This window comes from Panthera tigris, chromosome A3 (assembly GCF_018350195.1).
Source record: "Panthera tigris isolate Pti1 chromosome A3, P.tigris_Pti1_mat1.1, whole genome shotgun sequence".
NCBI classification, from domain to species: Eukaryota; Metazoa; Chordata; class Mammalia; order Carnivora; family Felidae; genus Panthera; species Panthera tigris.
This window is the reverse complement of record NC_056662.1, coordinates 24,028,392-24,052,424: the sequence shown is the minus strand read 5'-3', so window position 1 is coordinate 24,052,424 and position 24,033 is coordinate 24,028,392. Positions and strand designations below refer to the sequence as shown.

Here is a 24,033-nt window from a genome sequence, read left to right as displayed (position 1 = left end):
AAAAGAGACCTGCTCAAGGTCACATAGCAAGTAGAATACAGACCTGGACAGTCTGCTCTAGAGCCAGTGCTATCAGACCCTCTTCTGCCATCTCCTCCCTAGACCTATTTTTGGCTTTTTCCCTCCTCTGTACACAGGCCCCCTCCATGCTATTATTTCTGCCCTCCCTTCACCCCAGCTCTTCTGTCTAGCCTGTGTCCATAGACCCATTCATATTCTAAGCATAGTTTGGAACCTGTGGTTGGGCCAGAATATCTATCAGCACGATGATACCCCTCACTCTGACCCTTTCTGTTCCACCCAGCTGCCTGGCAAGGGGAGTCTTGCGGGAGACTACTACCCAGTCCCCTCACCTACCTGTGGTGGCCGGAATATGTGTGGCCTCTGCAGTGCAGAGGATAGAGCAGCAGGATGCCCACACCTGGCAGAGAGGCCAGCACACCAGGGGGTGCAGGTAGCACTGGGCCTGTCAGTGCTAGTGGTTCTGGAGGCTAATATGAGCAGCAGCAACTGCTGGCATTATCTAGCCTCTAAGAATAGCTTGGGCTGAAGAGTTGGGGTCTGGGGCCAGGGAAGAGGGCAGGAGCCTGTTTCTACCGCCCCTGCCACCTCTGCTGCTGCTTGGCCTAGAAACTGGAAAGCCTCCCTTCTGGCTTACCATTTGCTCTGGGATGGTTTTGCATGGATGTGTCTTGCCTGCTATTGGGCTGGAGGAAAGAGGGTGACCCATAGACTCAGACCCAGGGCTGAGGTCAATGAGCCCACACCCTGAGGACTGGCCCTCACCAGGCCTTCCCCATTGGCATAGAATAGGAGCTTGCTTTTTCAAGGATCATGTTGGAAGTGAATCTTATTCATTTAGCGAATCCTTAAGAACTAGATAATATATACCCATGATTCAAAATTCAAAAGTATAAAAGGGTAAGCAAGAAGAAAATCAGCCTCCCTCCCTTCCCTAGCCCTCAGCTGCCTATTCCTCTCTCCAGAGGCCACCGCTCTTACCAGCAAAGGTGGTCCCTCCATAGGTAGGCACGTAAATACGTGACTCTTCTATCCCCCCATTTTTGCATGAGCGATAGCACATCCCATCCATTCTTCTGCCCCTTGCTTTTTTCACTTAATGATATATGTTGTAAAGAACAGTAATTTACTGAGTCTTTACTCTGGCATGCACTATTGTAACTAAGCACTTCAGATGTTATAACTCATATAATGTTCATCAGAATCCTGTGTTGTGGTAGGTCTTTTTTACAATTTTCCATTGTTCAGAGGTTAAATAATTTCCCAAGACTTCAGAGCTGGTAATTGGCAGAGCCAGGATTCAATCCCGGGCAGTCTGACTTTAAGGTGTTCTTCATCACTACCCTATACTGCCTCTCATGCTTGAGCCCTGTCACTACATAGCACCCCCTTACTCTCCCTAAGGGCCAAGGTAAGAAATGTATATTGAGAGACGCCTGGGTGGCTCAGTCAGTTAAGTGTCCAACTTTTGATTTCGGTTCAGGTCATGATCTCACAGTTTTGAGATCTGGCTCTGCCTTGGGCGTGCAGCCTATTTAGGATTCTCTTTCTCCCTCTCTCCCTCCCCTGCTCTCACGTGTGCGCACGTGCTCTCTCTTTCTCTCAAAAAAAAAATATTAAAAAAAATAAGAAATGTACATTGAACACTCACCATGGCCAGGTTCAGGCTGGGATACAGCAGAGAATAAAAAAGATTAGGTCTTTGCCCTCACGGAACTGGCACCCCAGTGTCCACACGTGTCTGTCAACCAAAGCAAGAAGAGGGAAACACACGTCACACACACCCACATGTCCAAGTACAGGCCTGCTGTTTGCACACACTTTTCTCCCTTATCCACTGATCGTTTACTCACACAGCCTCTGAGCTGAAAGGCCTTCTAGCCCAGAGCTATAAGTGGAACATGGAGGTCCACACAGAGATAGATACTTACAAGAGATCACGATGTGGGCCTCGTGATTCTCATCCCCTGCCCCCTAGGATCCATTTCAGCAAGTCTGGTGGGGGGTGTCTATAATCCAGGGCCCAGCCATTGTTTGAAGTTGGGAACAATTGAAGGGCAAGGGAGCTATAGATAGATCCACAGCTGCTGTCACCTGTTCCAGCCTGGGCATTGGGCCCGAGCATTGTCTACATGGGGGCACTCTACCAGTGAGGGCCCACTGGGGGTGGGAGGTTGGCCCAGTCCAGCCCAGCTCTCGAGAGACTGAGTCAGAGGTCAAGACAAAGAAATACAGAGTTTCAGAGGGCAAAGAACGACAGGGTGACAAAGAAGGACCAAGACCCATGAGAGATACAAGAGACTCCCACCTCATGCTAAAAACACAGAGACTGGTTGGGAGTGTGGGCAGAGGCAGAGAGAGAGCTATCTAGACAGTGAGGGCCTAAGGCAAAGATTGAACTCCAGGATACAACAGATCACAGCCCCAGACCAGAGCCTGTGCTAGGGTCCAGACCACTTCAGTCCAGCATCGAGGCCTTTCTGTCCATCTGTTTATCTCCAGGAGGGTGACACATGCACATTTCTCTCTGGGGCAGCCACACCCCAGATTCTTCTAGGGCAGTCTGAGGTAGGGCAGTCAGGAGTGATCCAGGAGGCCCCTGGGGTCTCTGAAAGGGAGAGTTTGTGCTGCTGAGTCTGTATCTAACTTCCCTCCCTCTTGATGCAGCTGAAGCCACAGTCCCCTCCTTTGTTTGTCCTTTGTGAGGATGGGGGACAGCTGGTCTCCCCCCACCTCCCCTCCCACCAAGTAACCTTTTACCACGTTGAGGCATCTCTCCTCCGGATAAACACCCCTGATGCCTTTTGGCAGCCCTCATCCTATTTTCTGCTCAGGCATCAGAGCCGGGGCCCACTCGGGCTCTCTGCAGCTGCCCAGGGCCCCAGGAGGGGGACAAGCCTTGGATGAGCAGGGGCCCCCCCACCCACAGGGTGCCAAGGGGAGGGCCCCCCTCTAGGGCCTCACTGCTTTGCTTTTGGACTGTTATGGCAGCCACCTCCTAAGTAAGTCTTCCTGCCACCGGTCTCGCCCCTTCAGTCCATCCTCCACACCAGCTGCCACCGGGATCTTGTGAACACATAAATCTGACCATGCTGTCAAATGTCCTTGCTCAGAGCTCTTTGATGAGAAACATAAAATACAAATGCCTTTGATGGCTCCCCAACTCCTGCAGGAGAACGCTAAACCCTAATCTGGCTTCTGAGGCCGTTCACAGTCTAATCCCAGCTGCTCCACCTGGCCTCCCTTCCCTGTGTGCCTCCCGTGGCCAAGCCTCCACCTGTGTGACTGCTCTGGCCTTGGAGTTAGGGCTCATGCTCTGTGTCCCCTCTCCTCTGCCTTTGGTGCCCTCCTCTCACCTGGACGACCACTGCCTCCTTGCTGCTCTGCCTGCAGCATTCCAGTCCATTCTCTGTATGGCAGTCAGGATGGTCATCATTAAACCTCAGACCACTTACTCTCTTGCCCTGACAGCTTCCCGCTGTTCTTTATATAATAGAGTCCAGAGTCCCTTTCAAATCCTACAAGACTCAGTGATCCAGCTCATGCCTACCTATGTAACCCAACCTTAAAAAACTCTCCCCCTAGGGGTGCCTGGGTGGTTCAGTCAGTTAAGCATCCACCTCTTGGTTTTGACTAAGGTCATGATCTCAGTACTCGTAAGTTCAAGCACTGGATCCGGCTCTGTGCTGACAGCATGGAGCCTGCTAGGGATTCTCTGTCTCCCTCTCTGTCTGCCCCTTCCCCGCTCACACACTCTCTCTCTGTCTGTCTCAAAAATAAATAAACATTAAAAATAAAACTCTCCCCCTGTTCCCGCTCCAGCGGCACTAGCATTGTGATGGCATCAAACGCACCATGCTATTTTCTGCCTCACAGCTTTTGTATTTACTACTACTTTTGCTCAGAATGTTCTTCCTCTGGCTCTTTGTGTGGCTCCTTCTCGTCCCTCAGGTTTCACCTTGAATGTCACCTCTTCAGAGAGCCCCACATCCTTGACCAACTTGAGTACTGTATACCCCACCCCCATGACCCTCCACCGCATTACCGTAGTGCCTTTATATCCTGTGCCACGATCTTGAATTACCTTAGAAACTGTATCTGCTTGTTCATTGACTGCCGCTCTATGAGGGAAGGGACCTTGTTGTCATGCCCCTCTCCTTGTCCGTCTGGGTGTCAGACTTGCTCTTGTCCTTCACATCCCTCCATTCTGACATCTCCTGTGGGTGTCTTTCTTTTCCTGGACAGAGAGTATTGGGTTCCCATCCTGGACACAGAATAGAAGGCACCAGATGCATGTTCACCTGAATCTATGTGATCCTCCCAGCTGAGGTAGCATTTTAACAGAGTCCTTCAATGTCTTTATCAAGGATTTCCAGGGACTGAGGAGCATTGGTGACAGATACATTTCCGGTTGGGGCTGGCTCCCAAATCCTATCTTCTCTGTCTCCCTACCTGCCCTTGCTTTCTCCAATACTCAGCTCCTCCAGTGGCATTTTGGGCTAGAAGAAGAGAAGCCAGAGGTAGTATGTCCCTTTTGGGCTTTGCCCCATCAGCTCATTGCTCATGGGAATCTCCCCCAATAGCCCCAGCTCAGCAGCTGCCTCCAGTTCTGGCTGCTACTAAGCTGTGAGCTCCAGGACCCCACAAAACTGCTTATCTGAGGCCTTTGATGGAGAGAAATAGGGGACGCGGAGGCCATGGTGTCTGGCTTGGTTCCAGCTCCCCATATCCTAAGACTGCCTATTTCTATCTTTCACCGCTTTACTCTCTACCCTAGATCCTGCTCCTCCTTCCCAACTCTGTTCCTAGTCAGGCCCAAGCTTCCTTGGCTTTTCTGTGGGGGATGCAAATAGGGGATTTACAGCATTGCTGTCTTTGAGGGTGGCAACAGGCCGGTCTGGGGCCTGGGAGCACTGAGGCCGGAATGCCTGAGGCTGAGCCCTTCCTGACAGTCCTTCCTAGCACTATCAGCATCTTAATTAAGTCCCTTGAAGATCGTGGTTCTTAGAGCGATTTCTGGAGAGAGTCTCTGAAGCCGAGGAGGGTGGACACCCCACACCACAGGCCAGGCTGCAGGTGACCCAGCTGCCTTCATGCCAGTCCTCACCATAGCTGCCTTCTCCTTTGCCGGTTTCCGTGTGCTTGGGTAGAGAGCTAACCTCAGGAGTGGGATCCTGGAGTCTGGCCCAGGCTCCCTCTGTCCCCATCAGGGCCTCTGTGTCCTCAGCTAAGCAGAGGGTCTGGACGAGATGATTTCCCTTCCAGCCCTGATGCTCCTGATTCCTAATGCCCTGCTGTCTTTAACTGGAATTGGAGAAAAGGGTGGCAGGCAGGGAGAAATAGAAAAGGTACAGGAAAGTACAGAGAACAATTAAGAAACCATTGTACACATTTTGTTATCTTTGCCTCAAGTCTTTTGCCCCTGGATTGTAGCACTTCAGGGTTCTAGTGATACCGATTCTAACATGCCAGGATTCGAAACTGAGGTACATATAGTCCTGGCTCTGTGCTCATAATGTTGGGAAGAGAAGGGAGGAAGAAAGACTTTGGAGTGTCTACACTGGCTACTCAGTGGGTGGGTTGGTTGGGATGAGAGGGCGGTGGTGAAGAAACGAAGCTTCCGGAGGTTCTAAAATCCTAGAATCCTAGAATCCTAGAGTTGGAGCAGATCTCAGAGGTTGCCCAGTCCAAAGCTTCAAGCCCTGTGCAACCTCTGCTTGATTCCTCCTTGCTGTTAGCAGGCTCATTTTCTTCTACGAAGCCTCTTCCATGGCTGACGGGTTCTGAGTATGAAAAGACCCTTTTCTGTGTATGTATCCAAACTCTGCTTCCTTGTAACCACCCCACTGGCCTGCTCTTGAGGACACACAAGTCACACAGGTTTCGTATGCTACAGGACAGCTCTTCATATATTTAAGGTTGGTGCCTTAAGTCCTTGCAGATTGTGGCATTTCGTGCCTCTCTTAGGTGCCTCTTGGGTTTCCCCATCACTTCGTCATTTTTGTCTGTGTGTTCATCTCAGCAGGAAGGTGTGCCCTGTGTAGTAGAAGTGAACTTACAGTTCTAGACCCATTTCTTTTGGTTGGTTTCTCAGCCCCAGGTTTATACACTGAACAGATAATTCTAGAATTCAGACCCACATTATATTTGGTATAGGCTAGGCTCATTAAAGGTTCTAATTCTCCAGGCTAATTCTATTGCTCAGGCCCTAAGAAAGAAGGCCCTGCTTTCTGAGCATCTTCAAACAGCAAGCAGAGTTTTTCCCACTCTTTGGGGTTTCTCTAAATAAGGAGATGAAAACCCTATAATCTTTTTCTTTGATGTTTGTTTGTTTGTTTGTTTGTTTTTGAGAGAGAGACAGAGTGAGCAGGGGAGGGGCAGAGATGGGGAAGAGCTGTCAGCACAGAGCCTGATGTGGGGCTCGAACCCATCAACTGTGAGATCATGACCTGAGCCAAAAACAAGTCAGATGCTTAGCCGATTGAGCTATCCAGTTGCCCCAAAACCCTGTAATCTTTAAAAAAAATTTTTTTTTGGAGAGAGAAAGGGGGTGCAAATGAGCAAGGGGCAGAGAGAGAGAGAGAATGTCAGGAGGGGCAGAGGGGGAGAGAGAGAGAGAAATAGGGTTCACCCGAAGTGGTGCTTGTGTTTTACCTGAAGCGAGGCTTGTGCTCACCCAATGTGGGACTTGAACTCATGAACCGTGAGATTGCGACCTGAGCTGAAGTCAGATACTTAAGGACTGAGCCACCCAGGTGCCTAACAAAACCCTATAATCTTAAACTATCTATCAAGTTGGGTTCATGCTCTTACTCAGCACACACTTACTGACTTTCTGCTGTGTGCAGGCATTCTGTAAGGTGCTGGGGATATAGACCAAGCTCTTGCCCATTAGTTGGTGGGGAGGCAGGCCAGAAACAACCTACGTTCTATGAAGAGAATCAAAACAGAACGATGTCCTCACAAATATAATGTGGAGAAAAAGAAGAAAGGAATACATAATGTAGGATTCCATTCATAGAAATTTTGGAAACTAATCTGACATTAGAAGTCAGGATGGTAGGTGAGGGAGTGGTGAATGAAAGAGGGGGGTTGCTGGTAATTTGTTTCTTGAATATGGTGTGTTTAGTTTGCAGAAACTCAGACTGTATGGCAATATTCACTATATCCCTGATTATAATGGCAAAAAGACTGGGGACAATCTAAATGTCACCCAAAGGAGAGCTGTATCATTTCATAACTTGGAGAGTATCTATAGGATTAATTCCTAAAAAGGTCTCAGCATTTGTAATTTTAATAGATATTGCCAAATTTGGCCATGCATTTTTAACAAAGTTTTTGTGTAACATACATGCAGTGAAGTGGGTACATCTTGAACGTACAGCTCAATTAGTTTTACAGAGTGAACACACTGCTCTTTGCTCAGTACATAGTGTTTCCTGCATTCCAGAGGCTGCTTTTGTGCCTCGTCCATTCATTACTCTCCCTCAGAGGACCACTCTTCTACTTTTATCAGCTTACCTGGTTTTGAACTATGTATGGTTGAAAATGGGTCTTTGAAGTTATTTCTATATATTTTATAGAATATAGGTATATGCATATTTGGAATTGGTAGCCAGATGGTACAGAGAATTTCTCTGTGTGGGCACAGCCTGACATCTGGCTGGAATCCTGGCTCTGAACCTGTGTAGTTCTATGTGTCCACTGTCTCGAGTTCCAGGATCCTTTGATTCTCTGACCATAAATTTCTGTGGTGTCACCAGGGCCTGAATGGGGTGATGGACAGGACAGCCTGGAAGTGCCCTGATGTATTCCAAAGCCCGTATCAGGCAGACTGAGTGCCAGCACACTGAACCCCTGTTGAGAGTGGGGGGCAGGAGGGGGCTAAGAGTGGGAAGTTGGTTTCCTGGGAATCTTGAATGCCTTCTAATTGTTCTAAATTTCCTCCTTTTGCTTTTTTTCAGCCAAATCATTTCTTTACGTGTATGGTCACAGGTCTAGTTTTCTTCATGTACAATTTCCCCAGGGGACCCCGAGGAGATGGGGATAGAGGTAGGAGGTAAGAGCATGCAGGTACTGGAGACGGATATCTTACTCTCTCTGCTTCTCTTTTTGATCTGGTCTCTGCCACTACTTATCTGTGAGATTTGCCAGTGCTTTCTTTTCTCTGGGCCTCAGTTTCCCTGGGTGTATAAAGAGGATTGTGCCAAATAGTCCCAGAAGGCACTCTGTTGTTTCCTCTCACTCAGTCTCCTTGCTCTTTGTTTCTGGGGGTGTGAGCCTTTTTCTGGGTGGACCAGACTCCTTGTGACTCAGTTTCTCTCTCTCTGGGCTCCTCAGTCTTCCCGGATCTCTCACGGCTTTGTCCCTGCCCCATGAGTCTTTGAATCCCAACCTCCCTCTCTCTTAGTAAGAGTGTCTCTCTCCGCCTTTGTGATCCCATGACAATGGGAGGTAAAAATAGCCCAGGGGCCGTGCTGGTGGAGATAAAAGGGAATTTGCCTTTTGTGTCCTGTGGCCAGGCTGGGGGGGCTGTGACACGTGGAGATTGCTGACATAGCTCTCCTCTGCTGACCTTGACGGTGGCAATAAAAGGGGTAGCCCAACTCCCAGCCCTCACCGTGTGCTGAGGTGGGTGATCAGGGCTGAGGTTGGAACCACAGGGTGAGGAACCCATGGGTGGGCACAAGTCTCTCTCTATCTCTGGGAAAGGATGCTCTGGTGTTTGAGTGTGTGTGTGTATGTGTGTTGGGGGCTCACCAGGGAGGCTGAGATGGGGACCCCCGAGGAATCACTGAGTATTAGGCCTTGTGGGTTTTGCATCACACCCCTGTTTGGGGTCCCTGGGTCCCTTAGTTCCTCCGTCACAGCCATCTTCCAGTGCCTGATGCCTTGGATTGCCTTGAACCTCCAAGATTTTTAGTCCCTCATCTTCCACCTCTCAGTGCCACCGCCATGATGGATGTGAGTGAACTTGGGGAGTCTGCCCGCTACCTCCGCCAGGGCTACCAGGATCTGATGAAGGTGCACACTGTCCCGTGGGATGGTAAGTGAAGGCAGAAGGGCACGGCCATGGTGTTGCCCTTATAGACTCAGACCAGGAGTGGAGAGGGGTGAAACTGAGCTCGCGGCTGAAGGGGAACTGTGGCTTCAAAGCTTTAGCCCTGGCCCTTTCCCTCAGAGTCTGGGGTCCTTAAGGGTACATTCCCTGAGACTCTGTGTACATCACTGCATGTTTGTGAGCAAGCCTTGGTTTGCTCCTCTGTAAAATGGGACAATATTCCCTGTCTCCCAGAGTGGCAGTCTGTGGCTGGAGCCCGAGGCCTCTGAGATGGGAGTGATTAGTATGCAGGCTGGTGTCCGTAAAACCTGTGCTGGAGTTATTTTTAGTGTTTTCCATAGAGCTAAAGCCAAAGACAGGAATAAAGACTACTATTTATGACCTAGTTTGCTCATAGGACAATAATAACAATAGGCAATGTGTATCAAGTGCTTATTTTGTGCCAGGCCCAGAGTGAATGACTTTCCATGCATCATCTCAATAACCTGGGAGCTGGGGACCAGGGCCAAGGCCAGTTTCATGGGTGTGCAACCTCTGCAGTTGCACAGGGCATCACCTCAGAAGGGTCTTTGTGTTTAACACTCAGCTCTCACCATATTGAAATGTTTAATGATTTAAAAACTTGTTTTTAATGTTTGCTTTTGAGAAAGCATGTGTGGGTGGGGGAGGGGCAGAGAGCGAGGGAGACACAGAATCAGAAGCAGGCTCCAGGCTCTGAGCTGTCAGCACAGGGCCTGGTGCAGGGTTTTGAGCCCATGGAACGGTGAGATCATGACCTGAGCCAAAGTTGGATGCTTAACCGACTGAGCCACCCAGGGGCCCCAGTGTTTAATGATTTTTTAACAGGGGTGCTGCATTGTAATACTGGGGACTGAGAGTTATGTAGCTGGTCCTGAGTAAGGCACTTGGCTAGTAGTGGCAGGACAGGAAACAGAACCTGGTGGTCTGCTATCTGAGTCCATGCCTTTAACCACCATGAGATATGGGCTCCCTGAAGTTGTGGGACCAGCTGACCAGGCAAGAAGGAACACAAGCCACAGAATTAGGAGAAGTGGGTTTGGGTCTTCAGCGAAATGGGGGAGGCAGAGCTCCCCTGAGAATTATGTGCCTGATTTTGAGGCCTTCTCCATCAGGAGATGCCCGTAACATTTTGCCTTTGAGGGAACAGGCCCAGAGGGAATGAGAGTTTTCCCCGAACTTGCAGGGTAGATATGGCAAAAGCAGGAATCTGAACCCAAGTATGTAATCCAGGGTGGTGAGGGCCTATTACCTCAGTCAGGGAATCCTCTGACAAGGTGCCTATGGACCCTCCCAGCTTTGCCCTTCCAGGATCCTGGGTCTGGAAGGATCTTTGTGTACTCCTGCATCCTGACAGGGGCTCATGGGAGGGGCAGAGGTTTATGGACAAGGCTTGGGAACCCCAGTTCGATGTGCCTCAGCCTTTCTCAAAGCCCCACTCCTCTCCCCCAACCAGGGAGGAAGAGGGTCTGGGTACCTGATGAACAGGATGCCTACGTGGAGGCCGAGATCAAGTCGGAGGCAACTGGGGGCAGAGTCAATGTGGAGACCAAAGACCAGAAGGTTTGGCTCCCCTCTTCCGGGATTATCTCCTCTGCCCCCTCGGGTGCAGCTCGCTGGCGCACTGGATGAAAAAAGGGGTCTGGGAGGGCACCGGCATAAGAGACTGAGGTCAGAGGTCAGTCAGCTGCTGCCCGCCTACCACCTCACCCCACGTTAAGGTCTCCTATGATACGGTCTCCCGGACAGATGCTGCTAGTGCGCGAAGCAGAGCTGCAGCCCATGAACCCGCCTCGCTTCGACTTGCTGGAGGACATGGCCATGATGACGCACCTCAACGAGGCAGCGGTGCTACACAACCTGCGCCAGCGTTATGCTCGCTGGATGATCTACGTGAGCCACGGGCCAGGCTGGGTTCGGTGGGGGTGGGGCCAAAGAGGCAGGGGCGGGGCTAGGGGAAGCGCTACTGCACGGTGGGGAGTGGGCGGGGAGGGGGGGGAGGAGCAAGGAGCAGGGCTAGAGGTGGGACAGCGTGAGGTCTTGTCGCTGTGAAGGCGGGGCCCCGGGCTGGGGCGGGGCTAGAGGAGGTTCGGCTACCAGAGTGTAGGGGCGGAGCTGCAGCTAGACGCTTGGGCTTGGCAATGTGGAGGTGGGGCTACGGGCTGCAGGCCGGAGTAAGGGCTGGGGCGGGTAGGACAGCCACAGAGCGTATGGCAGGGCACTTTAAGTGATTCCTTGGGGAATATTGCAAGGGTCACGGTTTCGTGAGGGCTGGGGATTGAGGATGGGAACTTGGCCTTCAATAACCCATTTTATAATCTCTCCTCAGACATACTCGGGCCTCTTCTGTGTCACCATCAACCCCTACAAATGGCTCCCGGTCTACACGGCCTCCGTGGTGGCTGCTTACAAGGGAAAGCGCCGCTCGGAGGCCCCACCCCACATATATGCAGTGGCAGATAATGCCTACAATGACATGCTGCGCAGTAAGAGCCGCCTTGACTCCTCTCCCTCACCTAAGACCTCCACCCCTGCTCCAGGGAGGCCTCTGTAAAAGGACCCCTTTCCCTCCACTTGCACTGCTTTCCTTTTGATGCTGCTGGACACTCTAGCGTAGCATTCTGTCTCTCGAAGTGGGAGCCGACCACTGTCTGGATGATCCCACCTCGTCCTTCCCATTTCTGGCCCTGGGTGGTGGAGGGGTTGCCCCAGTGCCACAGATACCCAAAGTGTTCTACTCCTGACTGACTGGTTTCTCACCTTGGCTAACTTGTCTATCTCTTCCCCCTTCCTCCAGACCGAGAGAACCAGTCCATGCTGATCACGTGAGTGTGGGGCTCTGGGGGTGTGGTGGGAAATGCTGACCACCTGGAAGGAGGGGAGTGGAACTAAAATCATTTCCCAGAGTTGAGTCCAAAGTGCTTAGGGTAGGGCTTTTACCACCTGGATCTGGTATCCTTCTGAAGCTAAATTAGAGCATTTTCTCTGCCCCTATTCTGGGCAGATGCATTATGGGGTGGTGGACAGGGAAGGGATACCCAAACACCAGAGTGATCACCAGCCCTGATAGTCCCTCTCCCCAGGACCTGGAATCTTCTCCCACCTTAATCTTTGGGGAATTATGATTCTGGCTCAAGGGGAGGGAGGAGATTACTTTCCCTTTCTTTCTTACAGTCTCCTTATTTCTGAATCTTATTTTGATGTTTCATTTGCCCCCCCGGGAAAGTGGTAGAGTTCATGTCCAAGTTCATGTCCAGCCAAGCCAATATGGACATTGTGTATGAGTGTGTGTGTGTGTGTGTGTGTGTGTGTGTGTGTGTGTGTCAGTGCAGCCTGATGGTTAAAAGCAAGGCCTTTAAAACCAGAAGGACCTGGGTTCAAGTTCTTACATATCCACTTTCTGTTGGTACCCTTGGGCCCCTGAGTCTCATCAACAAAGGCAGAACAATCCTACTTACTTATCATACAGAGCTTTAAGGAGTTAGTGAGTTAACATATGTGCCTGGCACACACCAGGGACATTTATGTGACTTCCCTGAGTCCCATTTCCTTACCCCTAAAATGGGGGTGATAGTAGTGCTTGCTTTACAGGGTTTCTAAGGCTTAAATGAGCCAATATAGGTAAAGCACTTGGCCTGGTATCTGGCATGAAATTAGTGCTCAGTAGACAGTGACATCATCATACGTGTTCTCATCTCACAGGGATGTTCTATGCTGGCTTGCTTTTACACAACCCAGCACCTCTGAGGGTTGATCTCTTCTGGAGAATGTTGGGTTGGGGGTCCTGAGTTGGGAGCTGGGTGTGGGGGGGAGACAGAGTAGCCTTGCTTGAGGGGTGGGGTGTTGGGGGATGGGAGGAATTAAGGTGACCAGATGGGCTTTGGTGACTCATGTTTGTATCGTCTAAGCGGAGAGTCGGGGGCCGGTAAGACGGTTAACACCAAGAGGGTCATTCAGTACTTTGCCATCGTCGCTGCCCTGGGAGATGGGCCGGGCAAGAAGGCCGTAAGACTCGCCCATGCGGGCTCTGCTCCCCACTGCTTCTCACTGTTTTTCTTTTCTTTCTCTTCTTCTTCTTCTTCTTCTTTTTTTTTTTTTTTTTTAATTCCTTTTAAAAAAGTTGATTCCCCAGAGCCTCTAGCCCTGCCTGAGCCTCCCACCCTGGTGGCGGACTCTGGCCTGAGCAAGGCTTGACCAAGAGAAAGGCTGTGACTGCCCTTCCACATCGTGTGACCCAATTCTGGGCCTGCCTCAGCGTTTCTATCTGTAACACACAGGGGTGGGACCACAGCTATTCCTAAACGCTTTATATAATTTTCCTTTCCATCATGACCTTCATATCTTGAAAAAGTTTACCAAACAAGCTTTTACTATGAAGTGATTTTTTTTCTTGGTTTTTGTGCAGCAAAGACATCGTTACCTGCTGTCAATCAAAAAGCAGGCTTATATGGAGTTTAACCAGAGCCAACAGCATTTGGCATTCCTAACACCCAGAGTTAGGGGGCAATTTCTCACCCTGTGATTTCTGTACGGATTTTTGAAATTTCTGAAACAGTGGGGGACCAATGTTTTGTTTTGTTTTTGTTCTCCAAGTATTACATCCATTCCTAGCCCCCAAGACCAGCTGTTCAGAGCTCTATGTGTGTCCCTCCACCCCAAAATGGACTGTCTTTTCTTTCCAGAAGCCCTAAGCCACCTTCTACACAGCCCCCACCCCTGGTCCTCTTAAGCCTTGCTTTATTCTGGGGCATTTTTCTTTCTTCTTTTTCTTTTCTTTTTTTCCATTTAAAGTTGTTTTTATTTTTTCTTTTTCCCCCATTTGATTTTCTTGTGTGGCTTTTTTCTTTCTTTTTTTTCCCTTTCAGTTTTGTTTTTTGTTGTTGTGGTAGTTGTTTTGTTTTTGCTGTTGACTTTTTGGCGCTTTTTGCTCCCTCTCTTCCCTACCCCATTTTTGAACCCCCACAGTGTCTCTGAGGATGCTGCAGAAAGTTGGGGCTTGGTCCAGTAACAGGAACGGAGGGCAGGGAGAGGGCCAGAGCTGGCAGGGGTGCAGCTAAGAAGGGCGGGGCAGGAAGGAGCCCTGCATGGTGGAGTGTATGTGGGGTGTCAGGCAAGACAGGTAGAAAGAAAGGCTGGCTCACAGGGTCTATGGATGCTGGAACTTCAAAGCCTTAGCCCCCCTCCCCTTGGCCCCAAATTTGACCACATCTGCCGTAGAGAGCCCTGTTCAAAAGGCCTGGACCTGAGTGTGTGGGGTGGAACTCAGTGGGAGGGGCTCTTGCCATTTCCCTCCTGCCTCCATCCCTCTAACAGTGTCTCTGGGGGGATTTTTAAGTCTTGGGCTCCCTGGAGGTGAGCGAATAACCAAAGTCCCCTGGTGGCCTGGCACCTGTCACTCTAGAATCCATTCCTTCCTTTCTCTCCCTTTCTTCCCAGGCTGTAGGGAGCCAGGGTGGGGAAGGGAAGGAAAAGGACACAGAGGAGAGACAAGGATGAGGCTAGAAGAGTAAGAGAGGGAAACCTCCTCAATTCAGCAAGTCCCTCTAGATGAGACATATGGTGTCTGTGGTGTCATGGGAGGCAGGATGCCTGGGCTCAGTTCCTGCTCTGCCCCTCACCATGTGGCCTGGAGATCACTTCCCTGCTCTTAGTTTCCTCATTTGCAAATTAAGGCTAATAATATGCGCCTGACAGGGCTATTTTGTCTATCAGCTGTATAGTCAAGGTGCAGCCCATCACAGTACAATGGAGAAGTGTAAAGAAGGGCTCTCACAGTGGGAGGTGAGGGGTAAAAAGGGTCGATCAGAAAGAGGGCTCTTCTAGCCTCAGAGCATCAGGGACACCTTCCTGAGGAAGGGACATTTGAGCTGGGGTCTGAAGAGGAGTAGACTTTAGTCAGGAAGCTCCAGGGTTTAGGGGGAGGGGCCACCGGATATGGGAGATATGGGAGGGGGAGGCACATGGAAGAGGCCAGAGACAGCTGGAGGAGGGGAAGGGCTGCCAGTAGGAGACCCCGAGACATAGCCCCTTGCCTCAGGTGCCTGATTAGGGCCAGGCTTGCTCCCACTTTCTAGCATTTCTCCTTCTAACAGTGCTGACAGGGTTGGGCATGGGGAGTGGGGTTGGGGGCTACATGTTTGGGTGTCTAACAGTCTGTCCTGCTAACCACTGCCACCCTCCCCTAGCCTGGCGAGACCTCATAGTTTCTAATGGCATCTTCCTTCTCTCTCCAGCAATTTCTGGCCACAAAGACTGGGGTAAGTGTGGGGCCAGTGCTAGTGGGGGCAGACAATAGTAATGAGCCCTGGGAGGTCCCTTCCCTTTCCCCACCAGAGGTGGTCCAGGATTCGCTGATACACAGGACCATCAGGTACCCTGGTCTCCTAGTTGGTAGCACCAGGACTGACAGACCCGTCATCCTGTTGTCACCAGGGCACCCTCGAGGATCAAATCATCGAGGCCAATCCTGCCATGGAGGCTTTTGGCAACGCCAAGACCCTGCGGAATGACAACTCATCCCGCTTTGTGAGTGGCCATGGTGGGAGAGGTGGGTGGGGATGGGCAGCAGGGAGGTAAAGGGCCCTGACTGACGCTGCTCCTCTGCCCACAGGGCAAATTCATCCGCATTCACTTTGGTCCCTCTGGGAAGCTGGCATCTGCAGATATTGACAGCTGTGAGTCAAGGGGAGGGTGGGGAACAGAGGCTTGCGCCTTTCTGCTCTGACTGAGCATCCATCCTCAAATCTTTGGGGCTACCACCTGTTCCAGGCACTTCTCTCCATCCCCTGGCCACCGCCCAGCCCCTACCACCTTACTGTCCCCTGCAACATTCCATCCACTATGGTCTCTGAGCCTCCATTCCTCTGCTTGATCTTCCCAGCCAGAGTGATATTTTCTCAGATACGAATTTGACCACATTATGTTTCTGTTTAAAAACCATTTGTAGATCCCATTACCTGATCTTTATTTTTTATTTTTAAACTATTTATCTTGAGAGAGGGAGGGAGAGAGAAAGAGAGGGAATGGGAGCAGGGGAGGAGCAGAGAGAGAGAGGGAGAGAAAGAGAATCCCAAGCAGGCTCTGCTGCCAGCATAGAGCCCAATGTGGGGCTCAAACTCACGAACCGTGAGATCATGACCTGAGCCAAAATCAAGAGTCGGACACTTAACCGCCACCCAGGTGCCCCCTGTTACCTTAGGATGGAGACCCGAATCCTTGTTGGGCCAGCCAGGCTCCTTGTGATTGGATCCTTACCCCACCTCAGTTCTTTCTCTGGCCTCCAATAGGGCAGGCCTGTGACCACCCCCCACACCACCCCATCCTCCCTGGAAGCCTGCCCTCCCACTTTTTGCCCATCCCACCTGGCCCAGCCCCACTGCACAGACACCAGGGCCCAGGCTGCATGCACAGAGAGGCCCCTACACTGACCACTCCCCACCTTGGGATGCATCACCAGATCCCGATGGATAAGCACAGACATGTGATGACCAGAGAATGTTGTAATTCACTCCTTGACTCATTCCTTTGCAAACACATGGAAACTCCGCTTCACCCACACACTGACATGCTAGCTCTGCTCTGGAGGGAAGCAGTGTGGTCTGTGGATGAAGGGATGAAAGCATAGATGAAAGAAGGACATATGAAGACCCCTGCCCATAGACATGCAGACCTGCAGACACACACACCCCCACCCTGTGACACCTGCGTGATAGACACTTTTCAGTACGTGTTGGCATGTGTGTGGATACAGTGCCTCTCTACACACCCCTGAGACAACTTCCCCCACCCCTTCAGCTCTATTGGGGTGACCCACTCTGGGGAGGTACAGGCAGAAGGTAGGCTAGTGCCCCTCTTTTCCCCAGATCTCCTGGAGAAGTCGCGAGTGATCTTCCAGCTGCCTGGTGAGCGTGGTTACCATGTCTACTACCAGATCCTCTCGGGGAAGAAGCCAGAGCTGCAGGGTGAGGGCCAGGGGTGGATGAAAGGGGAGTCAGAGCCCACGGGGCTGGGTGGGACTGCCCCTCCACTCCTTAGCTGGGACTCCTAGTTACTGCTGAGCTCTCTCCTTGTACTGGAGAATAGGCCCCTAGTGTCATGGCCCTGGCAAGGTTGTCCCTCATTCTGTCCTGAGACTGGAGAGGCCCCATCCAGCACCAAGGGGGAAGCAGTGGCTCTGTATAGGCCCAGCTATGCACTCTTACAAGCCCCTCAAGGACAGAGTGTGGTTTTCCCTGTGCCCTAGCACCCTGCATAGTGACTGGGCTCATTCCTCAGAGAACCATAAAGAAAGAAAAGCCACAGGCCTGGGGGAGGGGGTGAGAAACTCAGCTACACAGAAGTCCTGGGAGGGCCCTAGAGTCCCCTGCCTGGGTGGCCCCTAGAACCTTCCATGCTGGGATGGGAGGGAAGGAGAATCACTGGGTGAATGCAGCCAAACCCACCGTGCTTCTCCGCATGTCTCCCAGATATGCTGCTTCTGTCGATGAACCCCTATGACTACCACTTCTGCAGCCAGGGTGTCATCACTGTGGACAACATGAATGACGGCGAGGAGCTCATGGCCACTGATGTAGGTCTCTGGTGGGAGAGAGGCGGGTCGGGGCGCCTGCAGTGTGAGGATGTGTGAGGCTGGGGGGAGGTCAGGGAGCAATTCCAGTGCCCTTAGCTCAGCTGGCCCCTAGAGGAGCCCAGATTTCTCTGATCCTTCTGTCCCCTGCCACAGCATGCCATGGACATCCTGGGCTTCAGCGTGGATGAGAAGTGTGCCTGCTATAAGATCGTGGGGGCCCTCCTGCACTTCGGCAACATGAAGTTCAAGCAGAAGCAGCGGGAGGAACAGGCTGAGGCTGACGGCACTGAAAGTGAGGGGGCCTGACCCTGGCCTGACCTGGTTATCATCTTGACCCTGATTCTAGTGTCCTGTTCATGACCGTTAACCTTAACCCTTGTCCACAGCCTTTGATTTAAGTCTTACCTGGTCTTGATTGTAACCCCTGATTTCTCAATCCCGGACCCTCACCCTTCTGAGCCGTACAGTTTGCCTGCCCTGAACTCAACCTCTCCCTGCCTCCCTCTTCTAACTCCAGGCAGAGACCAGTAGCACCCCCAGGTGCCCGTATTCTTGCCCTCCTCCTCCTTTACTGCCCCCCTGCTGTGTGCCCTGCCAGGTGCTGACAAGGCTGCCTACCTGATGGGGGTCAGCAGTGGGGACCTCCTTAAAGGCCTTCTGCACCCCCGAGTGCGTGTGGGGAACGAGTACGTGACCAAGGGCCAGAGTGTGGAGCAGGTGAGCTGTTTGCAGGCCAGGGCTCACCTGGAGACAGTGGAGCAGGGTACCCTCCTTGCCAGGTCCCAGCCCAGCCTCTCCACACCTCCAGGTGGTGTTTGCCGTGGGGGCTCTGGCCAAGGCCACTTATGACCGGCTGTTCCGGTGGCTGGTGTCACGGATCAACCAGACCCTGGACACCAAGCTGCCCCGTCAGTTCTTCATTGGGGTCCTGGACATCGCTGGTTTTGAGATCTTTGAGGTGAGAGCGGGCCCACACCCCTGGGCTCTGTTCTCTCCAAGGCAGAGGACCATGGGTGGGTGGGGGCCAGAGCCCCGGGACTCTGCCTGGAGGTGGCGGTGAAGTCGCGCACATCCCCGTTCCTCCATGGGTCTGCCCGTGTGTATCTGATGAGCCTGGCACCTCCCTCTATAGTTCAACAGCTTTGAGCAGCTGTGCATCAACTTCACCAATGAGAAGCTCCAGCAGTTCTTCAACCAGCACATGTTCGTGCTGGAGCAGGAGGAGTACAAACGGGAGGGCATCGACTGGGTCTTCATCGACTTCGGCCTGGACCTGCAACCCTGCATTGACCTCATTGAGAAGGTGGGGCCTAGAGCAAGACCACTGCAAGGGGAGGGGGATGGGGGTGTGGCAAGTGAGCAAGAATGAGCGTGTGCCGGCTTGTGAGCGAGCGTGTGCAAGCACCCGTGTATGTGTGCAGTGGTGCATCCATGTGAGCTTGCGTATGTGAGTGTGGCTCTGTGTCTCTGTTCGTGTGTGTGAATGGCAGCGCATGCATGGGTGTGAATAGATTTGTTGGAGGTTGTGTGAATGTGTGTTGGTGGGTACGTGAGTGTGCACCCAGCACTGTGGCCAACAGCCTATCATGGGCACACACGATTTTTTTTTTTTTTTTTTTTTTTTTTTAATATATGAAATTTACTGTCAAATTGGTTTCCATACAACACCCAGTGCTCATCCCGGGCACACACGATTTTGCAGTTCATGAGGGCCTACTGCAGCCACAATCTCACCGGACCTGCCTGGGGTAGGCAGGGGAGAGTATGTCTGCTAATTTATTTGATTGATTGTATCTATTTCCCTGTTGTACAAAGACTGCAAGAAAGAAAAATCAAAGAAAATCTGAAAACTCAGCAGTAAAGGGAAAAAAATTATATATTTGCCCCCTAACCCTACTACAGCCTGTATCTTGGCACTTTGGTTAAGTTGCCTCCAAACCCTTTATCCTGGACGTGCATTTTCTTTTATAGACTCAGACTCATATCCCATCTTGTTCTCTGAAAATGTATTTTTAACATTGAACATTGCTGAAGAAGCCACAAGAGTTCATGCAGCAGGTGATTTTTATGCATTTCTGTGTCCTGCTTTTGCATAGTTGGGTGGTCAACAGTTTTTGCTGTGAGATCAGCACTGAAAGTATTCATTTCAACACTTAGTAGGTTAGGAAATTGAGGTCTAAGGGCCTCCCTGCTAGTAAGTGAGGAAGCCAAAATTTGAACTCAGCCGCCTTTTTTCCGCCTTTTATTGTGTGTGTGTGTGTGAGAGAGAGAGAGAGAGAGAGAGAGACAGATACACAGACAGACAGACAGACAGACTACAGACATCAGGAGGTGGGTGGGTACAGAGATTCCAGTTTGAGTTTGTGCACCTGTGAGCAAAGAGGATGACCCAGAGCTGCAAATCATGCGAAGGGAGTTCAAAGCCAAGAAACAAACTTCTCTTTTGGAAGACAGGACTCCTGGGTACCCATCTGGTTTCTGTCCCTCCCAGCAATGGCTGAAGTTGGGGGACTGGGAAGGCTTCCAGAAGGAGGGGTTCCAAGATATGGGATCTGGCCCAGTCAGGATGGGCTGGCTTGATGATGGCCCTTCAAACTTGTTCCCTGTCCCCAGCCACTGGGCATCCTGTCCATCCTGGAGGAGGAGTGCATGTTCCCCAAGGCCTCAGACGCCAGCTTCCGGGCCAAGCTCTATGATAACCATGCAGGAAAGTCACCCAATTTCCAGCAGCCACGGCCTGACAAGAAGCGCAAATACCAGGCCCACTTTGAGGTGGTCCACTATGCGGGCGTGGTAGGTGCCTGTTGGAATCCCAACCCTTGACCCGCTTCTTCCCTTCTCCTGGTTCCCCAACCTTGCTCAGCACCTGTCTGGTCTCTGCCAGGTGCCTTACAGCATTGTGGGCTGGCTGGAGAAAAACAAAGATCCGCTAAATGAGACTGTGGTCCCTATCTTCCAAAAGTCGCAGAACAAGCTCTTAGCCACCCTCTATGAGAACTATGCAGGGTCCTGCTCCAGTGAGTACAGAGGGACAAGGTCACCATTCTATAGGGCACTCACGGAGTGACGTCCCCCGGAGTGACTGGTCCCATGTCTCTCCTAGCCGAGCCCCCCAAGTCTGGGGTGAAAGAGAAGCGTAAGAAGGCAGCATCTTTCCAGACGGTGTCCCAGCTGCACAAGGTGAGGCCCAGTCGGGGCCCCATGCAGGCCCTCACCTGCCAGTCTCCAGCCCCATCCCTGGTCCCTGCTCTGTCCCCTGCACCCTGGGCGGGCGGCTGTTAAGACTTGCAGTGATGTTTAACTCCTCTCTTGTGAACATCACAGCAAGTCTGTGCTGCTTCCCGTCCGCACGCTGCCTGGGCAGGGTTTGGGGGGGAATGGGGTGGGAGCCACGGGGCCTGTGGGAGGCATGGCGATTGGATGGGGGAGTGAAGACTTAGGCGACTGACAGGGCCCCAGTCAAACAGAAGAGGGAAGAGGGTCCCAAGGAACAGTGGAAGGACAGATGTGCAGAGGCATGCTTAGACGCCTGGCTCACCAGTCCTCAGCAGGCTGATCCACTATGGTTTCCAATTCTGCTTCTTGCCCCTCTTGTGCTTTCTCCCCTCTCCTCACCCCCAGGAGAACCTCAACAAGCTGATGACCAACCTACGGGCCACACAGCCCCACTTTGTCCGTTGCATTGTCCCCAACGAGAACAAGACCCCAGGTAGTCACCCCAGGGCTGGGTTGGTGGGGTGAGGACATTGGAGGGAGGGGACAAGGCAGACTTAGAAGCTGGGTCTTCCCTCTCCTCAGGGCCTGCATGGTCTCAAAGAAAGCCCCTATGTGGGCTGTTGGTCTTTCTCTGGGGCATGAAGGTGTGTCCATTGACTTCTAAGCTTTCCCTTTAACCTCCACCACAACCAGGGGTCATGGATGCCTTCTTAGTGTTACACCAGCTTCGCTGCAATGGGGTTCTGGAGGGGATCCGGATCTGTCGCCAAGGATTCCCCAACAGGCTGCTCTATGCTGACTTCCGGCAGCGGTGGGTGTCTGCCTGCCCAGCCCTGGTTTCCCACCACCCCCCTTCCTGCTCCTATACAGCCACCTTCCCCCTTGCCCTCCCTCGGGTGTAGGCAGCAGCCTGAGGGAATGGGAAGGGCACACACTTAGAGCCAAAGGGATCAAGGTTCCAAGGACTGAGATTCCAAACACTGAACATGGAGACTGGGCTGGCACCCCGATGGGAGATGGTGGTAACTGAGACAGGGGTGGGCTAGGGGAGTAGCCATCAGGCTTCGGGTATTTGAGGTGTAGCCAGTAGGCCATGTTAATGGATTGGATAGGGAATAAGAAAAAGACAAGGGTGATCCCAGGTTTGGGGCCTGAGCAACTGGGGAGTAGATGTGCTGAGATACCAAGATGGGGCTTTTCCATATTATGGAGTGGGGAGGGATAGTGGATTGAGTTCCACTTTGACCAAGTTAGGTTTGAAATGTCTTCAGCAGAGGTTCGAGAGGAGAAGTCGAAGTGGGGCAGGCAGGAGCTGGATATGGATTTGGGAGTTGAGTGAGGGGCACATAGACTAGACTTTGTGTAACGCCAGTCAGTGCTGTTAGCTCCTTCCCCCTTCCCTTTATATGTTTGATTTTATCAGCTACACATGTCCATAGCCCCCCTCCCCTGAAGTACCTGTAGTCATGCACACTGACGTACGCATGTTGGCACAAATATAGTTGGCGTGCTTCCACGCATGTGCATGCTCGCTCGCTCTCCCTCCTTCCTCCCCGCCCACCCTTGTTTTGTGAGTTTGTTTTTTCATGTAAGAGAGATTCTCCTTATCAGCAGACATAAGTCTGCACCATCCCCCTTTTTTTTCTTTTAATTAAGACTTTTTTAAAGAGCAGTTTTAGGTTCACAGCAAAATGGAGGGGAAGGTACAAAGAGATTTCCCATATGCCTTTGCTTCCCCCGCCCCCCAGCCTCCTCCATGATCAGCATCCCTCACCAGAGTGGGACATTTGTTACAGTGGCTGGGGACAGGAGAGTCACCCAGAGTCCATAGTTTACGTTAGGGTTTGCTCATGGCGGTGTACGTCCTGTGAGTTTGGACAGATGTATTAACGGCATGCAGCATCATTCCTTTTGTTCTGGCTATAGTATCCCAGAGTCTAGTGAACCGTGCTTTGTTTATCAGCCCCTGGTGAGGGGTCTTTCATGTTTCTCTAACCTTAATGCTATGGCCACAGCCACCTGGACCCACAGAAGTGGATGTGCTGGGTACCCTTGCTCTTGTTTAGAATTCTCTCTCTCAAATGTTCTTTAGGCTTTGATACACCATACCATATCACCTTCTTTATATTTTTTGCCTTCTAAAAAAATAAGATGAATTACAAAAAATTGTAAGTTAAAAAATTATAAAAGTGTTGCATGCCTGTTGTAAATACTACAATCTCTCTCTCTTTTAAGTTTATTGAGAGAGAGTGCAAGCAGGGGAAGGGCAGAGAGAGAAAGAGAGAGAGGATCGCAAGCAGGCTCCGCACTATCAGTGGAGGGCCTGACCTGGTGCTCAAACCCGGGAACCATGAGTTCATGACCTGAGCCAAAATCAAGAGTCAGATGCTCAACCGACTGAGCCACCCAGGCACCCAATACTACAATCTCTTAAAGAACTTAATTAATGAATGCATTTAAATGCAACCCAAGGTTTGTAAGCAGACTGTGCTCAATCCCCAGTGTCACCATGCTCCCCCACTGGAGCCTCTGCTGTGGCCTCTGGGAGGCCTTCGAATATTCCCTTGCTCCCCTGCCCAGCCCCCTCCTCAGCAGCCCTCCCATGCTCTCCCAGGTACCGCATCCTGAACCCCAGTGCTATCCCAGACGACACCTTCATGGACAGCAGGAAGGCCACGGAGAAGCTCCTGGGCTCGTTGGACATTGACCACACCCAGTACCAGTTTGGCCACACCAAGGTCGGGGCACATAGGACTTAGGGCTGACCCGGGGGTGGGCAGTCACACTGGACAGGACACATGCAGGTGGCTGGGGGTTACACCTGGTGCATCCTCCCCCACCCCAGGTGTTCTTCAAGGCTGGGCTTCTAGGCATCCTGGAAGAGCTTCGTGACCAGCGTCTGGCCAAGGTTCTGACGCTGCTACAGGCACGGAGCCGGGGCCGCCTCATGCGCCTTGAGTATCAGCGCCTGCTTGGAGGCAGGTGTGTGTGGGGAGGGAGCAGCAGACAGGGGTAGGGGTGTGACCACAGTATCCTGGCTGCCGGGACCACCAGGCTCTCCAACCCTGTGATATTGTCTCTCATGTGGGTCAGACTATCCCTGCGGCTGGTTAGGTGTCTCTGAAGGTGCAGGGTCCTGTCTTGTCCC

At 51.8% G+C, this 24,033-nt stretch overlaps 1 protein-coding gene across 1 annotated transcript in view; it reads left to right on the top strand.

Moving 5' to 3' along the window:
- Window positions 1–24,033, top strand: part of MYH7B (myosin heavy chain 7B) — a 44,868-nt gene that overhangs the window by 11,853 nt on the left and 8,982 nt on the right. The window contains exons 5-27 of the mRNA XM_042980545.1: window positions 7,986–8,080; window positions 8,967–9,067; window positions 10,557–10,663; window positions 10,850–10,993; window positions 11,430–11,586; window positions 11,898–11,925; window positions 13,009–13,105; window positions 15,334–15,357; window positions 15,533–15,625; window positions 15,711–15,774; window positions 16,963–17,061; window positions 17,566–17,669; window positions 17,823–17,961; window positions 18,268–18,386; window positions 18,478–18,627; window positions 18,802–18,972; window positions 20,283–20,462; window positions 20,554–20,686; window positions 20,773–20,849; window positions 21,291–21,378; window positions 21,579–21,696; window positions 23,500–23,623; window positions 23,731–23,867. Coding sequence (XP_042836479.1) covers window positions 8,007–8,080; window positions 8,967–9,067; window positions 10,557–10,663; window positions 10,850–10,993; window positions 11,430–11,586; window positions 11,898–11,925; window positions 13,009–13,105; window positions 15,334–15,357; window positions 15,533–15,625; window positions 15,711–15,774; window positions 16,963–17,061; window positions 17,566–17,669; window positions 17,823–17,961; window positions 18,268–18,386; window positions 18,478–18,627; window positions 18,802–18,972; window positions 20,283–20,462; window positions 20,554–20,686; window positions 20,773–20,849; window positions 21,291–21,378; window positions 21,579–21,696; window positions 23,500–23,623; window positions 23,731–23,867 — 2,528 coding nt within the window. The 5' untranslated portion in view covers window positions 7,986–8,006. The remainder of the gene's footprint in view (window positions 1–7,985; window positions 8,081–8,966; window positions 9,068–10,556; window positions 10,664–10,849; window positions 10,994–11,429; window positions 11,587–11,897; window positions 11,926–13,008; window positions 13,106–15,333; window positions 15,358–15,532; window positions 15,626–15,710; window positions 15,775–16,962; window positions 17,062–17,565; window positions 17,670–17,822; window positions 17,962–18,267; window positions 18,387–18,477; window positions 18,628–18,801; window positions 18,973–20,282; window positions 20,463–20,553; window positions 20,687–20,772; window positions 20,850–21,290; window positions 21,379–21,578; window positions 21,697–23,499; window positions 23,624–23,730; window positions 23,868–24,033) is intronic.